We start from the raw sequence: 22,688 nt of genomic DNA, 5'->3' as shown, positions 1-22,688 counted from the left end.
CAGCTTTGGAAAAAGACATTTAGTATTTTGGCCATTAGTCTGTCATCCTCTGTTTCAGTACCACTTTGGTCACAGAGTGTCTGGACATTTTGTTTTGATCCACCTACTGCTTTGACATAAGACCAGAATTTCTTAGGATTTCCTGCCAAGTCAGTACATAGAACCTTACTTTCGAATTCATTGAACACCTCTCGCATAGCCCTCCTCACACTACATTTCGCTTCGCGTAATTTTTGTTTGTCTGCAAGGCTTTGGTTATGTTTATGTTTGCTGTGAAGTTCCCTTTGTTTTCGCAGCAGTTTTCTGACTCGGTTGTTGTTTCCATCTCTTACGATCTTAAAACACTAAGCAGATTCAGAAGGATGTAAGTTGCAGTAGGTACTGGGAGATGAAGAAGCTTGCACAGGATAGAGTAGCTTTGAGAGCTGCATCAAACCAGTCTCAGGACTGAAGACCACAACAACAACAACAACGATCTTGCTTGGCACATACTCGTCTAACGCATATTGTACGATGGTTTTGAACTTTGTCCACTGATCCTCAACACTATCTGTACTTGACACAAAACTTTTGTGTTGAGCCGTCAGGTACTCTGTAATCTGCTTTTTGTCACTTTTGCTCAACAAAAAAATCTTTCTACCTTTTTTGATATTTCTATTTACGGCTGAAATCATCGATGCCGTAATCGCTTTATGATCGCTGATTCCCTGTTCAGCATTAACTGTTTCAAATAGTTCGGGTCTTCTGTCACCAGAAGGTCTAATATGTTATCGCCACGAATCGGTTCTCTGTTTAACTGCTCAAGGTAGTTTTCAGATAAAGCACTTAAAAAAATTTATCTGGATACTTTGTCCTTGCCACCCGTTATGAACGTTTGAGTCTCCCAGTCTATATCCGGCAAATTAAAATCTCCACCCAGAACTATAACATGGTGGGGAAACCTACTCGAAAAATTTTCCAAATTATCCTTCAGGTGCTCAGCCACAACAGCTGCTGAGCCAGGGGGCCTATAAAGACATCCAATTACCATGTCTGAGCCTGCTTTAAGCGTGACCTTCACCCGAATCATTTCACATTTTGGATCTCCGTCAATTTCCTTCGATACTATTGCACTTCTTATCGCTATAAACACGCCTCCCCCTTCACTGTCCAGCCTGTCTCTGCGGTATACATTCCAATCTGAGTTTAGGATTTCATTACTGTTTACGTCTGGTTTCAACCAACTTTCTGTCCCTAGTACTATATGGGCGTTGTGACCGTTTATTAATGAGAGCAGTTCTGGGACCTTTCTATAGACGCTCCTGCAGTTTACTATTAGCACATTAATATTGTTATTCGCTGTTGCATTTTGCCTACTCCTACCTTGCCGCGTCTCAGGAGGCGTCTTGTCGGGCCTAGGGAGGGAATTCTCCAACCTAAAAAACCCACATGTGCACTCCACACGTACTCCGCTACCCTTGTAGCCGCTTCCGGCGTTTAGTGCACGCCTGACCTATTCAGGGGGACCCTACATTTCTCCACCCGATAGCGGAGGTCGAGAAATTTGCACCCCAGATATCTGCAAAATCGTCTGAGCCTCTGGTTTAAGCCTTCCACTCGGCTCCAAACCAGAGGACCGCGATCGGTTCTGGGAACGATACTACAAATAGTTAGCTCTGATTCCATCCCGCGAGCGAGGCTTTCCGCCTTCACCAATTCCGCCAACCGCCTGTACGAACTGAGGATGACCTCTGAACCGAGACGGCAGGAGTCATTGGTGCCGAGATGAGCAACAATTTGCAGTCGGGTGCACCCAGTGCTCTCTATCGCCGCCGGTAGGGCCTCCTCCACATCTCGGATGAGACCCCCCGGCAAGCAGACAGAGTGAACACTGGCCTTCTTTCCCGACCTTTTCGCTATTTCCCTAAGGGGCTCTATCACCCGCCTAAGGTTGGAGCTCCCGATAACTAATAAACCCCTCCCCCCGTGTGCCTGCTCAGACCTTGCTGAAGGAGCAGCCACATGTCCACTCACAGACAGAGCGGGCGATGCCACACAGCCAGCCTCCACATTTACCCTCCGCCTCGTTCGCCGCGAACGCCGCTGAACCCGCCACTCCCCTTGGGGAGAGGGTGGCCCAACCGCGTCCGGTACCTGCGAAGATGTCTCGACAGCAGGGACAGTGGGTGAAGCATGTAACACCTGGGGTGTACCTTGCGACGCACCAGACTCCCCACTGCCGCTACACTCCGAGGCAGCAGCCTGAAGACGGCTGACCGCGGCCATCAACACGTTCAGCTGTTCGCGAACAGTGGCCAGCTCCTCCTGCGTCCGTACACAGCAGTAACACATCCTATCTACGCTCCTTTCCGCCTTTTTCTTTCTTAATGAATGAATAATTTATTTTATGAGATAATCTGATATCGGTTTACGAGGGTGTGCTCAGGACTAAAGTCTCCGAATTTTTCTGTGAAAACTCTTAAAATCTTTTGAAGTAGAACAAACATTATTAACATTCTACATCATTATTCCTCATTTCTACGACTTTATTTCACAACGTGTTACCCAGGTTTCGAAGACATTTCTCCAGATTGGAGACGGAAAGTCAGTGCAGAATGTTTGGCTCCGTTGACGGAGTCACAGCCTTATCTCTGTTCGTACCGCTTCTTCACTGTGAAAGTGAAGTACCCGAATGTGTTTTGGAAACATATGAAAAGCGGATAGGCCCAAGTCGGGACTGTATGGACGATGATCTGTGACAGTGAACCGAAAGCGCTGGTTTGTGGCAGGTGTTGCAGCGTTTGCGTATGTTCTGGCATTCTCATGCTGAATGGGAGGGTGCTCCACGAGTGGACAAAGTTTTGTGCCGTTAGAAACTGGGTTACAGCAGTTTCTCACTCACTTGGATAGTTACATTACACTCCGCTATGTTACACGATGCGGAGGCAGAGGACTGCAAATTTGTAGGCATGAAAATAAATACAGTCTGTGGAATGTTAATAACATTTATTTTATTTAAAAATCTGTAATAGGTTTTCTCGTAATAAATATGGGGGCACTACTTATCAGCATGTAGTTGTATTTAAGATAAAAAAAAGACAATCTGCTAGGAAACATGTATTTCCGTTTCTAACACCATAGCTGTAATGCTGTACAAATTTATTTTGCCTTTTGTTTTGGTTTAATGTTATAACATTGAGTATCTGTAAAGGTTGTTGGATTGAATCGATAACACTAAATTGTATACCACTTTCTTTGTAAAAAACTTTGATGTCATGATTTGCTTCTATGCAATGTAGTATATCTGTCGTTTAAATTCTTTGTCTCAATTGGAGGGAGACAAAACTTACTGTTTATATTTGGAATTTGTTTAAATAATTTTTTATAGAAATGTTAATATGTGCAAAGGTTCTGTTTTATTTAAAATGTTTGTTTGCTGTTATGTAAACTGCTGACCTTCACTTAGGATTCTTAGTTAGTTTGTATGTTAAAGGTATTGTGGTCCCCCTCGGGAACGGAATTGTGTAGCGCGCGCAAATTGTGGTTGGCCTAGGTAGAAAAGGTGGACGAGCTACCAAACTGTGCACTGCCCATGTAAAAGTTGTATATTGTGCTGGTTCCGAGAGAGGCTTTTCCTGCCGCTTACCGATGCCTCGGATGGATGGATAAATAGCTGGAACTATTGTGGAATTGGTATCTATCATCGCCACCAAGAAGGGACAGAGTCCAGAAATTCTGCCTGCAAATCCACCTACCAATATGCAGTTGCCACCACATTGCGCAATCTTTATAATGGAGCACTATAATAATGTACAGTGAAGGATGAGCTCATTGGATGTTTTAGTGTGCACAAATATAAGGTAGCTTATAACTGACTTGATGTACCTACCTTGATTTTTTCCCTATCACAACACCTCTCAGGTCCCTCTCCATTTGAACTATGATTACCGAGTGTCCTTGTTTGTGAAAAAAAATGAGAGCCTCAAACCAAATAGATAATTAATTAATGTTGTTTGATCTTTGGAAAGTATGGAATATTCAGATTTGCTGTGGATTTAATGAAATTTTGGGAGGTAGTAAATGTAGTTTTGTGAAGTTTCGAAGTCACCTATTTAATCATTTACTTGAAAGTAGAGGACTATGGTAATAAAAACAATAGCTGTTTCTTTTAAAGATTAAAAGTTCTTAAAACTGAGCCTTGTAAAGTTTTGCTTAGTTAATGATCATAGTGCTGCCCGTAGTAAATTTTAAAAGGTGAGTCAGTTTCTTTTAAATTTGTCAACATTGTTTCTCACTGTAGTAAAAGTGGAAAACTGCAATAGTGGAAAGTTATATACTCATGTTTTCTAAGTTTTTGTCTCTCTTGTGTATTGGAAGTGCATATTAATAGTATAACAGGATCCACAATTTGTCTATTGTGCTAATGCTAGGTAACAAGTAACGGAAAGACCACTATTTATGAAAACAATAATTTCCTTATTCAAAACACAGTGAAAAGTAACCAGTTAGTGAATTCCAATTAACTCTCATTTTAAATAGTAAAGTATTTAACTGAGAGAGACTTAACCTGTGACCAGCTCATAATTTTGCAGTGAACTACATTTATAATTTTATGTTAACTAGGAAAGTATTTGAAAAACTGTACTTAACCCATGCCCAATTTATGATTCTGTAGTGAATATTAATAGTAATGTTATAAAACTTATTCAGTTTGAATAAGCCCTGAAAGTAATAGTGTGTTTCGTCATCTGTTATATTTATGCAAATAGTCTGTCCTGTTCTGTCAGCTTCCAATCTTAACCGTGAACATATGCAGGTGTTTGAGTTCATTGCGTGTGGCAAAATATAGGTTGTGTTTGTCCGTTAAAGTTACTCATACTTAATTTCTTGAACAGGAATGTCAATCATTCTCTTGCCTAATTAGGCTGGCGACCGTTTTCCTTGTTCTTTGAACAGTGTAGATAGGTAAAATATTGTTTGTACTGTTCAAATATTTACGTAATTCTGACTTTCATTTCCGATAAGCCACCTCCGTTGGGTACAACACGGTCAACACAACAAAATTCCTCTCAGAGGGTAACACTGCTCTGTTGCGTTATACCATAATTGCTTTAGTAAGATAGTTTTATTTCACAACCTGCCTCCAACTTTAAGGTTGTGGTATGGCAGTAGCAGACGGTAGTGTTATACGTTCCATGCAATTAATTTCGTGACATAATTATAATGCTCTGACTACGCATCAGAGAAGAGAGTGTGCTCGAAGTCATTAACAGGTAACAAGGCCGCCTTACCAACGTATTTTCGGCGGAAAGATGGTACACGGCTGCCGTGTTGGCGGCGTACTACTGAGACTAGTCTCAAATTCAGATGCAGATTTTCTGCAAGGACAGCTTCTTCTTACAAGAAAGGGTCTGTCCGTTTTATCCGGGTGAGGAAGAGATGCAAATTACTGAGAAGGTTTTCTGTTTCTTTCAAACGCTCTTCTCAGAGTTGGAGAGAGGGAGGTGAGCCAAGGTGCAAGGATTAACTTTCTTACGCTCCCTAGGGCCTAGGAACTTACAGAAAGCTTCGCAGTCATTACAGTAGTTGCTACTCGCTAAATCGAGGCTATAATTTGGAACACTTTCTGGTTTTACGGGAGAGGGTGTATGACTGTGAGCTCAACGGAGAACTGTGTTAGTGCTCGACGAAACAACTGCCCTTTGTTATTAAACAGAAGGTTGTGTAAAAATCTCAGCTTTCTAGCGGAGATACTTTCAGATTTAGAGACAATTACCTAAAACACCAAAAACCGACACTTACAAGATTAAATTCAGTTAGGATTCATAGCAGTTCGTATTTTAGTAGGATTTGGAATCATTACTTAAGTTCACAAAATGTTAGGTCAATTTATTTGAATTATCATAATTAGAAAGGGTAACTATTTTTCATTTTCGTAATATAAAATTCAGAAAAAATCGGTATTTATTTAATGTGTTGTTGTGTGCGTAAATAAGCGACCGTGGTGGCCGAGCGGTTCTAGGCGCTTCACTCCGGAACTGCGCGACAGCTACGATCGCAGGTTCTAATCTTGCCTCGGGCATGGATGTGTGTGATGTCCTTAGGTTAGTTAGGTTTAAGTAGTTCTAAGTTCTAGGGGACTGATGACCTCAGCAGTTAAGTTCCATAGTGCTCAGAGCCATTTGAACAAATTTTTTTGCGTAAATGAGAGTGAGTGAAAATGTATAAGTCGGGACATAAGAAAAAATTCAATATTACCTCATGTTAAACATTACGTAACTATGTCCTGGGAAAGTGTTAAGCAAGAAAGTTACAATGGAAAATATAATTTCCCCACCGTGCTAATGACGTATGTCCAAAGGTACTTGCTTTTGTCAGAAGGCAGCCAGAAGAGTCATTTGCAGAGCAATAGTTTTCTAAAGTTATTTCAAGATTAGTTCTCTTTTCATTTGGTTTTGTTAAACATTTTATTAAAATTTGCATGATGAAGTGACGTAAATGCATCTGTAAATGCTGATTGGCGTAAGAGAGATTTAGCACTAAAAAGAACTCGAAGGATTTTTTTGATTGGCTGGTTATTTTGAATTCTTCTGGAAAGGAAAACTTGATTTAGTAGTAACTTTTGTGGTATAGCTACAATGAGACAGCCTTTTCCGTAGCACGACAATACGTTACAGCACAGTCATGTATAATTTTTCTAAGGGGACGTTGCATTTTTTTAATATCTAGTTTCTAGTTGCACTGCAGCATTGGTTAAAATAAAATTTTATAGATGTACTAATATAGATATTTTATGCCTACAGATCCAGTAAATAATAACTTTATGATCTACTTAGAAAAAAACGTAGGAGCACAAAAAGACATTTCCCTTCACAGGACTTGCATACATAATTTTCTTTTCAACTACTTGGTAATATTTTTCGTAGAATAAGTTGTGGTGCACCACTTTAATTACATATTCATTAAGATGTGAATAGACATTTCCCTTATCTGAATTGTTGTCTCTAGTGTAATATTTTTTTCTGCTTGAGCTTTGTCATGCTTAGGTATAAGTTATTGCATTTGCTGCTGCTGCTTGCCAGGTATAGTGCTATTAAATATCACTTTGTATTACTCTGTTAAGCCAGTTTCACTACTGAATTATTTTTTTTTTTATTTGCTGCACATTGCCTTATATTAGTTGTAATGTTGCATTTGCTCTCCTAATTTAGATTTGCTGCAGCTTGCTTTGACAATTTCCATTTTTTTTCATTGCTGTTTGTATTAATTGTTTTGTGCTGCTACATTGCCTCGTTCCTTAGTTTAGCATCTGAGCTCAGTAGATTTAAGTCAGCTTAAGAGGGGGTAGACTATATAAGAGAACGAGTTGTGATGAATTGGACGAAATGCATTGAGAAGCTATAAGAAAACGGCTTGGACAAAAAAGTATTTTGAAAGAGGATATGAACAAAAACGTAGTGTTTAGGGACAACAGATTTAGGTAGGATTTTCTTGGAAATAAATGATGAGGTAAGATAATGGAAAGTAAATAGTGAGGTAAGAAATATGTGAACATATAAATACAGAAATCATTCTTGGATAGGATTTTTTTTTTGTTGGAAACAAATGTTGAAATAAGAGGAAAGATCTATGGAATGAAGTTTTGGGTTGGACTGCAGTACCAAATGTCACACCGAAAACAAACCCTGTCTTTCCTTTTGTATTATTCTGCTATGTGTTTATGTACCCTTGTGTATTTGTCATTTTCCTGTCTTTATATGTTTAGCTAATAAGATTTACATAGTAGTATTTTTCTGATAATATGTTATTTACTTTGTGAAGATGTATAGAGATTATTTATTCTGTTTTGTTTTAATGCTCATGTGTGAAGTTGATGTTTCAAAAGTTATTCCGATCTTTTATGTATGTACTTATGTCATAATTCCTGTACCACTGATGTATATGTTTATTTCTATTCTTTTGTAAAGCATGTATTACTACAAATGTTATCTGTATTATTATTTTTAATTATGTTTTCTGTATCTCTGTAACTGTATTCTCATGTTATAAAATTGTCATTGACACCAGTTTATCAAATTAAGTAACTTGTAAGCATACATTTCACTGCACAGATTTCTGTTGGTCATAGTATATGCACAATATGTGAAAAAAAGGACTGTTAGTGTTTGCACGCGTGTTAATAATTCAGCAAGGGACTGGATAACAGCATTGCTGGTTCCAAAGTCAGCTCCAAAAACTTTGTGAGTGCACTAGTGGTGGTTTATAGACTTGCTATATTGTCCACAAGACTCTTCGATTGTGATTATGCACCTGCACAGTCGCAACAGATAGCTGCTGGCCATCTCTACAAGGACTACAGTGGGTCTATATCTTTGATGACTCACCAATACCATTACCTCTACAAGGACTACAGTGGGTCTACGTCTTTGATGATCCATCAGTACCATTATCTCTACAAGGACTGCAGTGGGTCTGCACCTCTGGTGGCACACCAGTACCGTAATCTCTACCAGGACTACAGTGGGTCTACTCTGTGATGACCTACCTACCAATATTCTTCAAAACTTCGCCTGACTCTGCTGTGGGTTTGCTCTGTTGTGGACCATTACCTGTCTGCATGTCAAGAGTCAGCACTGTCTTTCTGTTGGAAGGACAACACTACTTCTTCAAGACTGCATTGAAATCCACTACTTCCGTGTGCATTTTCTTTTACTGCTCAGACTTTGAGAAAAAAATCCTGCAATTTTACTGTGATGGATGATCAGGACTGTCTTTATGGACTGTCAGAAAATTTTAGCTTTTGACCAACATTGTATCAATAAGTGTATGCATTTGATTTCTTGGTTATTGTAATTGTGAAAAAATTTTTAACAAATATGTATTGGCCAGTGCCCAAAACAATTTGTAAAATTTTTTGTGGGGAGCATGGGGGCTATGTGAGTAGGCTGTTTAGGTTTTCTTATTGGTAACGCCATGTAGCGCACTGTATGAAAATCACTGACTGTGCTGTGTGCAGTCTGAGGCTGGTCAGCATTGTTGCAATACTCGCTATTGTAGCGTTGGGCAGTTGGCTGTTAACAGCGCGTAGCGTTGCACAGTTGGAGGTGAGCCGCCAGCAGTGGTGGATGTGGGGAAGTGAGATTGCGGATTTTTGAGAGCGGATGATCTGGACGTGTGTCCATCAGAAACAGTACATTTATAAGAATAGATGTCATGAACTGCTATATGTTGGTTGGTTGGTTGGTTTGGGGAAGGAGACCAGACAGCGAGGTCATTGGTCTAACCGGATTAGGAAAGGATGGGGAAGGAAGTCGGCCGTGCCCTTTGAAAGGAACCATCCCGGCATTTGCCTGGAGCGATTTAGGGAAATCACGGAAAACCTAAATCAGGATGGCCGGACGCGGGATTGAACCGTCGTCCTCCCGAATGCGAGTCCAGTGTCTAACCACTCCGCCACCTCGCTCGGTGCTATATGTATTATGACTTTTGAACACTAGTAAGGTAAATACATTGTTTGTTCTCTAACAAAATCTTTCATTTGCTAACTATGCCTATCAATAGTTAGTGCCTTCAGTAGTTTGAATCTTTTATTTAGCTGGCAGTAGTGGCGCTCGCTGTATTGCAGTAGTTCGAGTAACGAAGATTTTTGTGAGGTAAGTGATTTGTGAAATGTTTAGGTTAATGTTAATCAAGGCCATTGTTTTGTAGGGATTTTTGAAAGTCAGACTGCGTTGCGCTAAAAATATTGTGTGTCAGTTTAAGCACAGTCTTGTATAATTGTTCAAAGGGGACGTTTCAAAAGTCGTATGATGCGCATTCCCAAGCCTGCCGCACTGACATTTCCGTCCGCGTGGCAAAAGCGTAGTCCGTGTTTGATGTCATGAAGTATTCTTTCGCACACCGCGTCTTTGACGGATTTGACGTACTTCGTACTGCTTAATATGGAGAAATGGATGCCCAAGATGTCGGAAGCTGGGATATTAGCAACGTTGCGTAGGAAGCGTTCTACTTCCAAGGCCTTTGGTCGTGTGTAGTTGTTGCTGAATCGTAGTGCTGATTTTCTAAATCGGTTGGCCATGGTTGTACTACACGTAAACGACACGTAAGTGACGGCCGCTGCAAAGTAAACAACAGCGAGCGCGCGCGCTCTGATCGCGGAAAGAACAGCACGTCCGCACTTCACGGCTGCGAAAGCCGGATTGTTGCTTGTTAGGCAGGTGCGCTAAGCACTGCGACATTAGGGACACGGCACCACAGGAATTGCTCAGACTATCACGGCGCGCCTGAGGGCCGCTCCACATTCCCGCCTATCCGCAGTTCCTGTGCAGTGATTCAGTGTTCACTATTCTGAGATTCCCACAGGCGATCAAAAGTACACTACAGACCATTAAAACTGCTACACCACGAAGATGGCATGCTACAGACGCGAAATTTAACCGACAGGAAAAAGATACTGTGATATGCAAATGATTAGCTTTTCAGAGCATTCACATGAGCTTGGCGCCGGTGGCGACACGTACAACGTGCTGACATGAGGGAAGTTCCCAATCGATTTCGCATACACGAACAGCAGTTGACCGGCGTTGCCTGGTGAAACGTTGTTGTGATGCCTCGTGTAAGGAGGAGAAATGCGCACGATCACGTTTCCGACTTTGATAAAGGTCGGATTACAGTCTATCGCGATTTCAGTTTATCGTATAGCGACATTACTGCTCGCGTTGGTCGAGATCCAATGACTGTTAGCAGAATATGGAATCGGTGGGTTCAGCAGGGTAATACGGAACGCCGTGCTGGATCCCAACGGCTTTGTATCACTAGCAGTCGAGATGACAGGCATCTTATCCGCATGGCTGTAACGGATCGTGCAGCCACGTCTCGATCCCTTAGTCATCATATGTGGACGTTTGCAAGACAACAACCAACTGCACGAACAATTCGACAACGTTTGCAGCAGCATGGACTATCACCTCGGAGATCATGGCTGCTGTTACCCTCGACGCTCCATCACAGACAGGAGCGCTTGCGATGGTGTACTCAACGACGAACCTGGGTACACGAATGGCAAAATGTAATTTTTTCGGATGAATTCAGGGGTTCTGTTTACAGCATCATGATGGTTGCATCCGTGTTTGACGACATCGCGGTGAACGCACGTTGGAAGCGATATTTGTCATCGCCATACTGGCGTATCACCAGCGTGATGGTATGGGGTGCCATTGGTTACACGTCTCGGTCACCTCTTGTTCTTATTGACGGCACTTTGAACACTGGACGTTACATTTCAGATGTGTTACGACCCGTGGCTCTACCCTTCATTCGATCCCGGCGAAACCCTACATTTCAGTAGGATAATGCACGACCACATGTTGCAGGTCCTGTACGGGCCTCTATGGATACAGAAAATGTTCGACTGCTGCCCTGGCCAACACATTCTCCAGATCTGTCACCAATTGAAAACGTCTGGTCAATGGTGGCCGAGCAACTGGCTCGTCACAATACGCCAGTCACTACTCCTGATGAACTGTGGTATCGTTTTGAAGCTGCATGGGCAGCTGCACATGTACACGCCATCCAAGCTCCGTTTGATTAATGCCCAGGCGTATCAAGGCCGTTATTACGGCCAGAGGAAGTTGTTCTGGGTACTGATTTCTCAGGATCTATGCACCTAAACTGCGTGAAAATGTAATCACGTGTCAGTTCTAGTATAATATATTTGTCCAATGAACACTCGTTTATCATCTGCATTTTTTCATGGTGTAGCAATTTTAATGGCCAGTAGTGTATTTGTGCAGCCTCATTGAAGAAGTTGGAGTCATGGCCCAGCTGGGTGTATCAGTTTATGAATACGTGATGTCCCTTCTTTCGGACATGTGCCAAAGAACAGACACTACGCATTCATGCAATAACTTGATATGCGGGGCATTCGGATGCGGAAGTGCTCGATATTGGTTCAAATGATTCAAGTGGCTCTGAGCAGTATGGGACTTAACATCTGAGGTCATCAGTCCCCTGGACCTTAGAACTACTTAAACCTAACTAACCTAAGGACATCACACACATCCATGCCCGAAGCCGGATTCGAAACTGCGACCGTAGCGGTCGCGGCATTCCAGACTGAAGTGCCTAGAACCGCTCGGTCACATCGGCCGGCGCTCGATATTGTACTGTGTGGAAACATAAGGGCAGGCTTGCTCGTCTTCATGATTCCGGTCGATCGCGTCTGACCAACTGGAGTGAGGGTTGTCTTATTCTGGCCAAAGCATATCGAAACCTATTCACATCTACGCCTGCCGTCCCAGAACAAATAGTGTCTTCCCGTTATATTCTGCGTCATTCGCGCTATTGGTCGGAGCCTAATGGTAGCCGGACGAGGGAATTAGCGTCCGATGCGTAGGCTGCACTTAACACCACAACAGAAACGGACTTTAACACCCTTACCAAGCGAATCGCTGAATACTTCCAAGCCAGAGAGGGTGTAAAGTCATACAGATAAGTCGGCCGAAACTTCCAAGTTCTCCGTGAATTTGATTCGATTCTGATTTGCTAAAATGACATCACATTCCCTCTCAACCTGTGAAGTTTCATTTTGTTTCCTTGTCCTGCGTACTTCACTTTTTTGTTATTAAAAAGGGCTCATTAGAAAAGACGCTAAACTGGACAGTGTGCTATTTTTACAACTTCGCGCAGATTATATCTGTCTTCGGCAATGAAAGTTAAGGTAAATAATCGAGTTCGAGTTTCGGCAGATGTTATTAGTCTCACAGCTAGTTTCAAATCAGAGTGCACTCCGTTGTAGTGTATTGCTCCGAAGATTGAAAATTACAATGCAAGGGCAAATCCTTACGTAAAACAGCAGTTCAACCGACTCTTGATAACTGTTCGCCAGTCTTGGACACTTATTGAGTGGGGCTGAGATAGCAGAGATTCAGAACAGAGCTTCGTAATTTGTCAAGCGTTCGTTTAGCCAGCTTGAGGATGTCACAGAGGTGTTCAAAGAACTGGAGTGGGAGGCGTTACAATAAAGACTTGGTGCGCAGAGGACAGCCTTAAAAAACTCCTAGAGTCCAGAGTGAAGCAACTGTGCCGTGGTAGAGATGGCACAACTGGAGGTCCCCGCTTGCTCGTCAGGTGGTGCTAAAGTCCCATGCACTTTGTAATGGTACTTGAATTACGTAACCATTACGGCACCACACTTCAACCTCTCGATACCAGCAATATTCTACTGTGTTTCTGTAAAATAGTTAACATATTTCTATGACAACATTCAGATTTGATTTCGTTAATGTAGACGTACTTTGATACATCGATATGTTTATATTGCAATGGTATTATTCTTATGTGTATTCTTTCTTTTGTCACTATGATTTTTGACGTACTTGTAACTCTGATTTTTGGGCGCGTAAGCGGTTATTAGAAAGTCAAGTCTTGGTCGTCATGTTGAAAAGACGCTAATTGTAGTCAGTTTATGAAATGTGAACTTTAACAGTGAGGAAGATATTTTCAAGTATGTTTTATATTGTGCAATGATGTTGCAACAAAAGTAATAAAAAAGAAGTGTAACTTAAATTCGGAGTGCTGATTACTTTTTTACATCACCATTGCCCTAACTTGCAAAAGTTTAATCTTCAAGAATGGTTTATGAAACACATCTATAAAACTTTTGAATATCGCAGAATAACACCTAGGCCTCTTTGCATCCGAGCTTGGAATCATCACTACCTAGATTTTCGACGATTGAGCCATGAGTTCACAACGAGACCATCGTGGGAAACACGACAAGATGAGCGCCTAGTTTATCCATTATTTCAAGAAATGAGTTTATTAACTGTGCTCTAATGATACCTGCCACATAATATAACTTTGTTGTTACCCGAAAATGCAATATTTAGCAGCGTGAGCAACACTACAATCGTAAATAATTTTTGACCTTTGTTGTGGTAGGGTTGTTAGAACTTGAGTTGTTCCGTGCGAGAGGGCACCCACAACAAAGAGGGTAGGCCGCAGCTAGCGCCTTGGACGCCGATGAGCGGCTGGTGCAAGTGCACTGGGGCAGCGAGACGAACAAGGCGCCTGGGGCAGCGAGACGAACAAGGCCGCGCCAGCACTGGGGACGACGCTTCGCTGCCAGTTGTGGGTCGTGCGGAGCGTGAAGGAAGGGGCAGCCCGGTGGCGGGCGATCACAACGAATGCGGAACCAGCTGGACGCATGGGTGCTGTTATTTCCTGTTACCTGCAGGAGTCACTTGCTATTGTTGTATTAAAGTAGCGCGTATGCCACCGTACTTTGTTGATCGGTGCTTAAGACGTAGCCTAGTGAAACTTGTCCTTGTGCTGATACCGCTATTTAAGTTGACAACTATGTGATCTGATGATTTTACATATTGGTATTTTTATTCCGCGTTGATGAGCTGATCATTTGGGTTATTGAACTCTTACTTCTGCAAATCACAATGTATTTCTTTCCCTACGTACCCAGACATTTTTCTGGTAGTCTCGGTTTAGTTCATGCTTTTTTTCTATTTTCGGCCTAAAAACTAAATAATTTACATTTTTAAAATTTTGTTTCGATTATTCACCTGAAATTACATTAATTGTGAAAGTGAACTTGTACAGGTCGTCTTTTTTTGTGCGTGTACAAATCCCCTCTCACTATTTCAGATGAGCAATCGAAACTAAATAAAAAAAGCACATGTAAAAGTTCTTAGGCTTCACCTGGAAGAACAACCATGAACTATGTATAATGTTTTTACAGAAATAAATTGAGGCCACAGAAGATGACACGACGGAGTCGAAACATGTGTGGGTAAATATAGAAAGAAGAATATTCTGAAAGATGTGGAGTTAAAAACCCAAAATTTGATTCGCAAACACAGAAGGAACATCAACAGGGGCTTCCATCATCAGTATAATTACTTGATCATATTAGCCGCTAAAATCCGTGGTACATCAATGGTAACTTTTACCAGTAGGGTCTGTCGGCAAATTAGATTACATAGTGACACGTTCCAAGATTTAAATTATAAGTACTTGGAACAGTATTGCTTCATTGGATACTGTATATTTGTTATTTTTCATTGTCATTTCTGTTTTGTTATTGTATTTATGCAGTTCACCTACATTCTGTCTGTAAGATTATTTAACCCGCAGTGCTGTGGGAGGGTGTGAACTACGCATGCAGACGAACTGAATATGGCGAATTCCTGCAATTAATTGCTAGATGACATGTCAAACTGTTTTTTCTTTCCAGACACCTGCTACAAGACATCAGGAGAGTGGTACGAATGTGTCTTTCTGACTTCAATCAAATGAAACTATTTCCTTACATCTTGATGTACATATGCAGACTGGAATGACAAATTCTCATTTGACGCTTCAGTCTGCATATAAACAGATTTGTAACTTTAGTTTGTACACAGGACGTCGTGAGAAGCTGTTGAAACAAGTATGAGATTGCTGGGGTTTGTTAAATCCGAACACACCACTATCGTACTGTAAGACGAAAACCTCAAGGTACCTATTTGACTGCATATTTTTGAGTATTTTGCGTAAGATTTGTTATTTGATTGTATAATTAAGAGCAAATATGATTACAGTTGGATCATTATAGGCCTGAATGGGACCAAGTGCGAGTATTGATTGATGACGTACTTGGTGAGGAGCCAATTGATTCTAATGGTGGAGATAAGGAAGCTGCTGTTATTGTCAGTGATCACTAAACGCCAAAGTAAGAAGGAGATGAAAACGATAAAGATGAGGTCAGTGGTAGTTATGATCTGGAAAAAAAAAACAGAACGACTAAATGGAGAAAAGAGTTGTACCAGTAAGGAGAAATTAGATGGTGAATCATGAAAATGCTTTTAGCATAATGAGTGTCTTGTGGCACTGTCAGTATATAAAAGCTGTTTTGGTAATTATAACCTCTGTTATTTCAATACAATAGCATCGCGCAGCAAACATTAATTTCAATATTGTATGATTCAATATTTGTAACTGGTTTGTGACTACTATTTAATGAATAAAAGTCTGTTTTATTGTTGTCACTACGTATTAATAACATTAATCCATTGTAATAATTTACAGCTGATTAAATCGTTAAATTCGAAGTTAAAATATTCAGTACATGTAAGAAACTACATAGGATGTAGTGCATCTACATCTACATTTATACTCCGCAAGCCACCCAACGGTGTGTAGCAGAGGGCACTGTACTTGCCACTGTCATTGCCTCCCTTTCCTGTTCCAGTCTCGTATGGTTCGCGACAAGAACGACTGCCGGAAAGCCTTCGTGCGTGCTCGAATCCCTCTAATTTTACATTGGTGATCTCCTCGGGAAGTATAAGTAGGGAGAAGCAATATATTCGATACCTCATCCAGAAACGCACCCTCTCGAAACCTGGACAGCAAGCTACACCGCGATACAGAGCGCCTCTCTTGCAGAGTCTGCCAGTTGAGTTTGCTAAACATCTCCGTAACGCTATCACGGTTACCATATAACCCTTTGACGAAACGCGCCGCTGTTCTTTGGATCTTCTGTATTCCTTCCGTCAACCCGACCTGCTACGTATCCCACACTGATGAGCAATACTCAAGTATAGGTCGAAAGAGTGTTTGGTAAGACACCTCCTTTCTTGACGGACTACATTTTCTAAGGACTCTCCCAATGAATCTCAACCTGACACCTGCCTTGCCAGCAATTAATTTTATATGATCATTCCACTTCAAATCGTTCCGTACGCATATTCCCAGATATTTTACAGAAGTAACTGCTACCAGTATTCGTTCCGCTATCATATGATCGTACAATAAAGGATCCTTCTTTCTAGGTATTCGCAATACATTACATTTGTCTATGTTAAGGGTCAGTTGCCAGTCCCTGCACAAAGTGCCTATCGGCTGCAGATCTTCCTGCATTTCGCTGCAATTTTCTAATGCTGCAACTTCTTTGTATACTAAAACATCATCCGCGAAAAGCCGCATGGAACTTCCGACACTATCTGCTGGGTCATTTATATTACACGTTGGGTAAGAATTCAAGGCCACACCGCTGCCTGGTTAAAGGGTCATTTGAGTTTGTTGTTTACAGGCATAGTATTGGTTCAAATGGCTCTGAGCACTATGGGACTTAACATCTATGGTCATCAGTCCCCTAGAACTTAGAACTACTTAAACCTAACTAACTTAAGGACAGCACACAACACCCAGTCATTACGAGGCAGAGAAAATCCCTGACCCCGCCGGGAATCGAACCCGGGAACCCGGGCATGGGAAGCGAGAACGCTACCGCACGGCCACGAGATACGGACGGCACAGTATTAGCAAGAGTTAAATTATAATGAAATTATGTTCTCACAGTTCCGAGTCTTTCCAATCTACAGTTCCGACACATTGCATACCTACCAGAACACACTGTTTCCTCCAACATACACTTCACGTAATCATCACAACTACTAACTTCGAAAAATTCGAGCCCACATATAGGGATACCGATAGTATGTCTCCACGTTCACAACCAGCGGCTGGAATAGGCAGTGGGAGAATGATACCTGTGCACCGTGTACCCTCCGCCACACATTGCATCCGTCAGAGTACAGAAACAGATGTAGAACCCGAATGGGTCACGAGCTGTATCTGGCAAAGACAGTCGATGAGAACATTACCCCCCGTTCCAGCGCCGCAAACAGTTTCAAAGGAGTAGGGACTCTGAGCAGATTCAGTACTCACATCGACGACTACTCCGGGCAGCTGGAAGATCTGCGCCGGCGGCGTGTCCCTGGGCACGAAGCGGTAGAACTCGCGGCCGTCCTTGTACCACTTGACCGAGTAGAGCGACTCGCCCTCCAGGTCGTAGTGGCACTCGAGGCGCGCGTTCTGGTGCAGCACCGTGTGCATCGGGATCCTCACCTCCACCAGCCGCAGGCTCCAGCCCCCTGCAACAAAAACCACTCACTGACGACCCGGCTTCACAGTTACTGAGAGACACACACATACACGGTGTATAACTACACTACTGGCCATTAAAATTGCTACACCAAGAAGAAATGCATATGATAAGCGGGTATTCATTGTACAATTATACAGAGTGATTCAAAAAGAATACCACAATTTTAGGAATTTAAAACTCTGCAACGACAAAAGGCAGAGCTAAGCACTATCTGTCGGCAAATTAAGGGAGCTATAAAGTTTCATTTAGTTGTACATTTGTTCGCTTGAGGCGCTGTTGACTAGGCGTCAGCGTCAGTTGATGCTAAGATGCTAAGATGGCGACCGCTCAACAGAAAGCTTTTTGTGTTATTGAGTACGGCAGAAGTGAATCGACGACAGTTGTTCAGCGTGCATTTCGAACGAAGTATGGTGTTAAACCTCCTGATAGGTGGTGTATTAAACGTTGGTATAAACAGTTTACAGAGAATGGGTGTTTGTGCACAGGGAAAAGTGTGGAACGAGTTGGAGTATCGGGTTGATATTGCTCGTGTGTCTGGAGGGGGCCATATTGAACATCTCTGAACTTGTTTTTGAGTGAAAAAAATCTTTTTTAAATACTCTTTGTAATGATGTATAACAGAAGGTTATATTTTGTTTCTTTCATTAAATACACATTTTTAAAGTTGTGGTATTCTTTTTGAATCACACTGTATTATACTAGAACTGACATGTGATTACATTTTCACACAGTTTGGGTGCAGAGATCCTGAGAAATCAGTACCCAGAACAATCACCTCTGGCAGTACTAACGGCCTTGATACGCCTGGGCATTAAGTCAAACAGAGCTTGGATGGCGTATACAGGTACAGCTGCCCATGCAGCTTCAACACGATACCACAGTTCATCAAGAGTAGTGACTGGCGTATTGTGACGAGCAAGTTGCTCGGCCACCATTGACCAGACGTTTTCAATTGGTGAGAGATATGGAGAATGTGCTGGCCAGGGCAGCAGTCAAACATTTTCTGTATCCAGAAAGGCCCGTACAGGACCTGAAACATGCGGTCGTACATTATCCAGCCGCAATGTAGGGTTTCGCAGGGATCGAATGAAGGGAAGAGCCACGGGTCGTAACACATGTGAAATGTAAAGTCCACTGTTCAAAGTGCCGTCATTGCGAACAACCAATGGCGTCCCATACCATCACTCGGGGTGATACGCCAGTATGGCGATGACGAATACGCGCTTCCAACGTGCTTTCACAGTGATGTCACCATACACGGATGCGAGCATCATGATGCTGCAAACAGAACCTGGATTCATCCGAAAAAATGACGTTTTGTCATTCGTGCACCCAGGTTCGTCGTTGAGTACACCATCGCAGGCGCTCCTGTCTGTGATGTAGCGTCAAGGGTAACCGCAGCCGTGGTCTCCGAGCTGATAGTCCATGCTGCTGCAAACGTCGTCGATCTCTTCGCGCAGATGGTTGTTCTCTTGCAAACGTCCCTATCTGTTGAGTCAGGGATCGAGACGTGGCTGCACGATCCGTTACAGCCATGCGGATAAGACGCCTGTCATCTCGACTGCTAGTGATACGAGGCCGTTGGGATCCAGCACGGCGTTCCGTATTACCCTCCTGAATCCACCGATTCCATATTCTGCTAACAGTCATTGGATCTCGACCAACGCGAGCAGAAATGTCGCTACACGATAAACCGCAATCGCGATAGGCTACAATCCGACCTTTGTCAAAGTCGGAAACATGATGGTACGCATTTCTCCTCCTTACACGAGGCATCACCATCACAACAACGTTTCACCAGGCAACACCGGTCAACTGCTGTTTGTGTATGATAAATCGGTTAGAAACTTTCCTCATGTCAGCACGTTGTAGGTGTCACCACCGGCGCCAAACTTGTGTGAATACTCTGAAAAGTTAATCATTTGCATATCACAGCATCTTCTTCCTGTCGGTTAAATTTCGCGTCTGTAGCACATCTTCGTGGTGTAGCAATTTTAATGACCGGTAGTGTATTAATACCGGAAAGTCATACGGAAGAAGGTATAGGTTAACAGAACTACGAGGGTCGTTCAGCAATAATCGCAACATGTTTACCCCGGCTAATTTCGTTTTAAAGAATTCTGAATTTGCTCTGCACATCGTAGAATATTTCTACTTCAGCCCCTACAGTTTTCTGATGTTTGAATGGGTGGCGGCGCTGTACGTAGCGTTCTAAATGACATCTCAATAGAGAGGTGTCATAGAGTTTCTTTTGGTGGGAAGCCAGTGCATCGTAAATATGCGTAGGAGCTTTTAGAATGTATACAGAGACCTGTCGCTGAACAAAAGTACGGTGAGCTGTTGTGCGAGGCGTATGTGATCAGCGCAACAGTGTTGTGCAAACCTGTCCGACCACCCGCATGGCAGCCGGCCACAAGTAGCTGTGACTCCTGCAATATTGGACGGTGCGGACACTCTCACTCGATCTGATCGACGGATAAAAACGAAACATCTCGATGCAAAGCTGAACGTCTCTGATGGGAGTCGTCACAAAAGTTAACTGGATTGTACTTCCTCATCTAAAGCGCGGATCTCGCATCTTCCGACTTCCATCTGTTCGGCCAAATGAAAGATGAACCCAGTGGGAAGAAGTACGTGGATGGATGATGGGGGTTATTGATGCAGCAAGTCGTTGGCTTCCACGTCGACTAATAGCGTGCTACCATATGGGCATATAGTCTCTCCCATTAAGGTGGCGTTAGGCTGTCGCACTGAACGGAGATTATGTGGAAAGGTAGGATTTCGTCGCCAGAAGAGAGGGGAATAGTATAGCGTATTCGGAATAAAACTGACTTACTCTTAGAAAAAAAATGTTACTATTACTTGTTCAATGCCCCTCGTAAAAATATCTCAGTAAACAAGGGTCGATAAAGCAGATGTTAGTAACTGCGAAAGAGTGAAAGCGAGCATGCTGACCAAAACATTATGACCACAGTATAACACGAGACAGAATTATGCGTGGAGTCGTTGCAGACACGTGACGCGAAAAGGGCAGCAGATACCAACAGGGAATCTTCTATCGGCAAAATGGACCGTGAATGGGGAAATACACTGACACAAGAGACTTGAGAAAGAGTAGATTATTAGTGCTTCGTGCCTGGGAACGAGAATCTCGGAAGTCCTGAAGCCGGTTGCTGTTCACGTTCTGTTGTGGTAAACACCTATGGAAAGTGGTTGAAGAACGGTGAAACTACGAGTAGGCGACAAGGTGTTGGACGTCCACCCCACATCACAGGAACGTGGATGTCGGAGACTTTTCCGCACTGTGAAGACCTATAGGCGGCGATCTGTGGCAGGTGGGTACCGTGCTGGAGTAGGTGCAAATGGTTTGGAGTACACCTTTCAAGGCACGCTGTTGAACTTGACGGTCCGCAGCAGATGGCATCTACGTGTTTCCACATTGAGAGCGATGTCGTCAATTATGATTAAAATTGCCGACGGTTCACCAATATTGGACGGTGAGTCAATGTAAACGTGTCACCTAGTGGAATGAATCATATTTTTTGTTCCAATATGTCGTTAGCATTATAAAGTTAGGCTGACATACAAGGAAACGACTGTTCGAAAAATGCACAACGCCATGGATGACGGCCAGTGGAAGCACTATTGCGCTATAGGGGAGATTTAGTAGGGTTTCTATGGGATTAGTGGTAGCAATCGAGGGCACCAACACAGCTGTGAACTAGGCCTATATGAACACAATTGTGGACCACCAGATCTAGTCGTACTTTATGACTTCCCAGACGTCGACAGAATGATCCAGCAGGATAACTGTCCGTATCACCAGCTCAGGTCATGCTGTAAGTATGATAGAGAAAGTATGTTTATGTCTTGGACACAGAATTAACTTCACACAATTCCGATGTAAAACATCTAGGACAACATAGGCAGCCAACTGCGCAAATACGAAACAGGTACCGTTATTTTCTGGAATTGCGATAACTGTATGTAGACATTTGGTGCTAGATATCTGCGGAAAAACACCATCGAATAGTCGAAACCTTACCATTCACAATCGCTGCTGTATTGCATTCGAAAGCTGAACCAACACACTACTAAGCAACACACAACGTGAATGAAATTTTCGTTCTGTAACGGAGTGTACATTAATATGAAACTTATTGGTATACTAAAACTGTGTGCCAGACAAAGACCCTAAGTCCGGACCTTTTCCTTTCGCCGGAGAGTGATCTGACAACTGAGCTATCCAAGCACGACTCAGGACCCGTCCTCACAGCTTTACTTTTACCAGTACCACGTCTCCTACCTTCCAAACTTCATAGAAGCTCTCCTACGAAACTTGCAATTTGACCTAGTTAGTAAACGTGAACATTTCGATTAAGTTTTTATCTAACTGAGCACAAATTTCACACAGGGTCTAAGTTAGCAAAGAGTTCAATAATGCTTTAGCACGTTGCATATTACATTTTACTGTGCGCTTGTATATGTTGTAGGAGTAGGTCCTCAAATAGCCGCCTTTGTATAAGCATACTACACTAGCCACTGCTATTAGTTATGAATTATTTCAAACATTCCCGGATCATCGTATACACTATGAGATCAAAAGTATCCGGACATCTGACTGAAAATGACTTGGTGGTGCCCTCCATCAGTGATTCTGGAATTCAGTATGGTGTTGGCCCACCCTTAACCGTGATGACAGGTTCTACTCTCGCAGGAAATCGTTCAATCAGGTGCTGGAAGGTTTCTTGCGGAATGGCAGTCCATT

General features: G+C 42.6%; 1 protein-coding gene across 1 annotated transcript in view; it reads right to left on the bottom strand.

Annotated features, from left to right (window-relative positions):
• Nucleotides 1-22,688, bottom strand: part of LOC126195468 (uncharacterized) — a 661,177-nt gene that overhangs the window by 296,858 nt on the left and 341,631 nt on the right. The window contains exon 2 of the mRNA XM_049934096.1: nt 17,701-17,906. Within this exon, the coding sequence (XP_049790053.1) occupies nt 17,701-17,906 (206 nt within the window). The remainder of the gene's footprint in view (nt 1-17,700; nt 17,907-22,688) is intronic.

Source organism: Schistocerca nitens, chromosome 7 (assembly GCF_023898315.1).
Source record: "Schistocerca nitens isolate TAMUIC-IGC-003100 chromosome 7, iqSchNite1.1, whole genome shotgun sequence".
NCBI classification, from domain to species: domain Eukaryota; kingdom Metazoa; phylum Arthropoda; class Insecta; order Orthoptera; family Acrididae; genus Schistocerca; species Schistocerca nitens.
The sequence above is the reverse complement of the archived record's forward strand: the minus strand, read 5'-3'. Positions and strand labels throughout refer to the sequence as shown.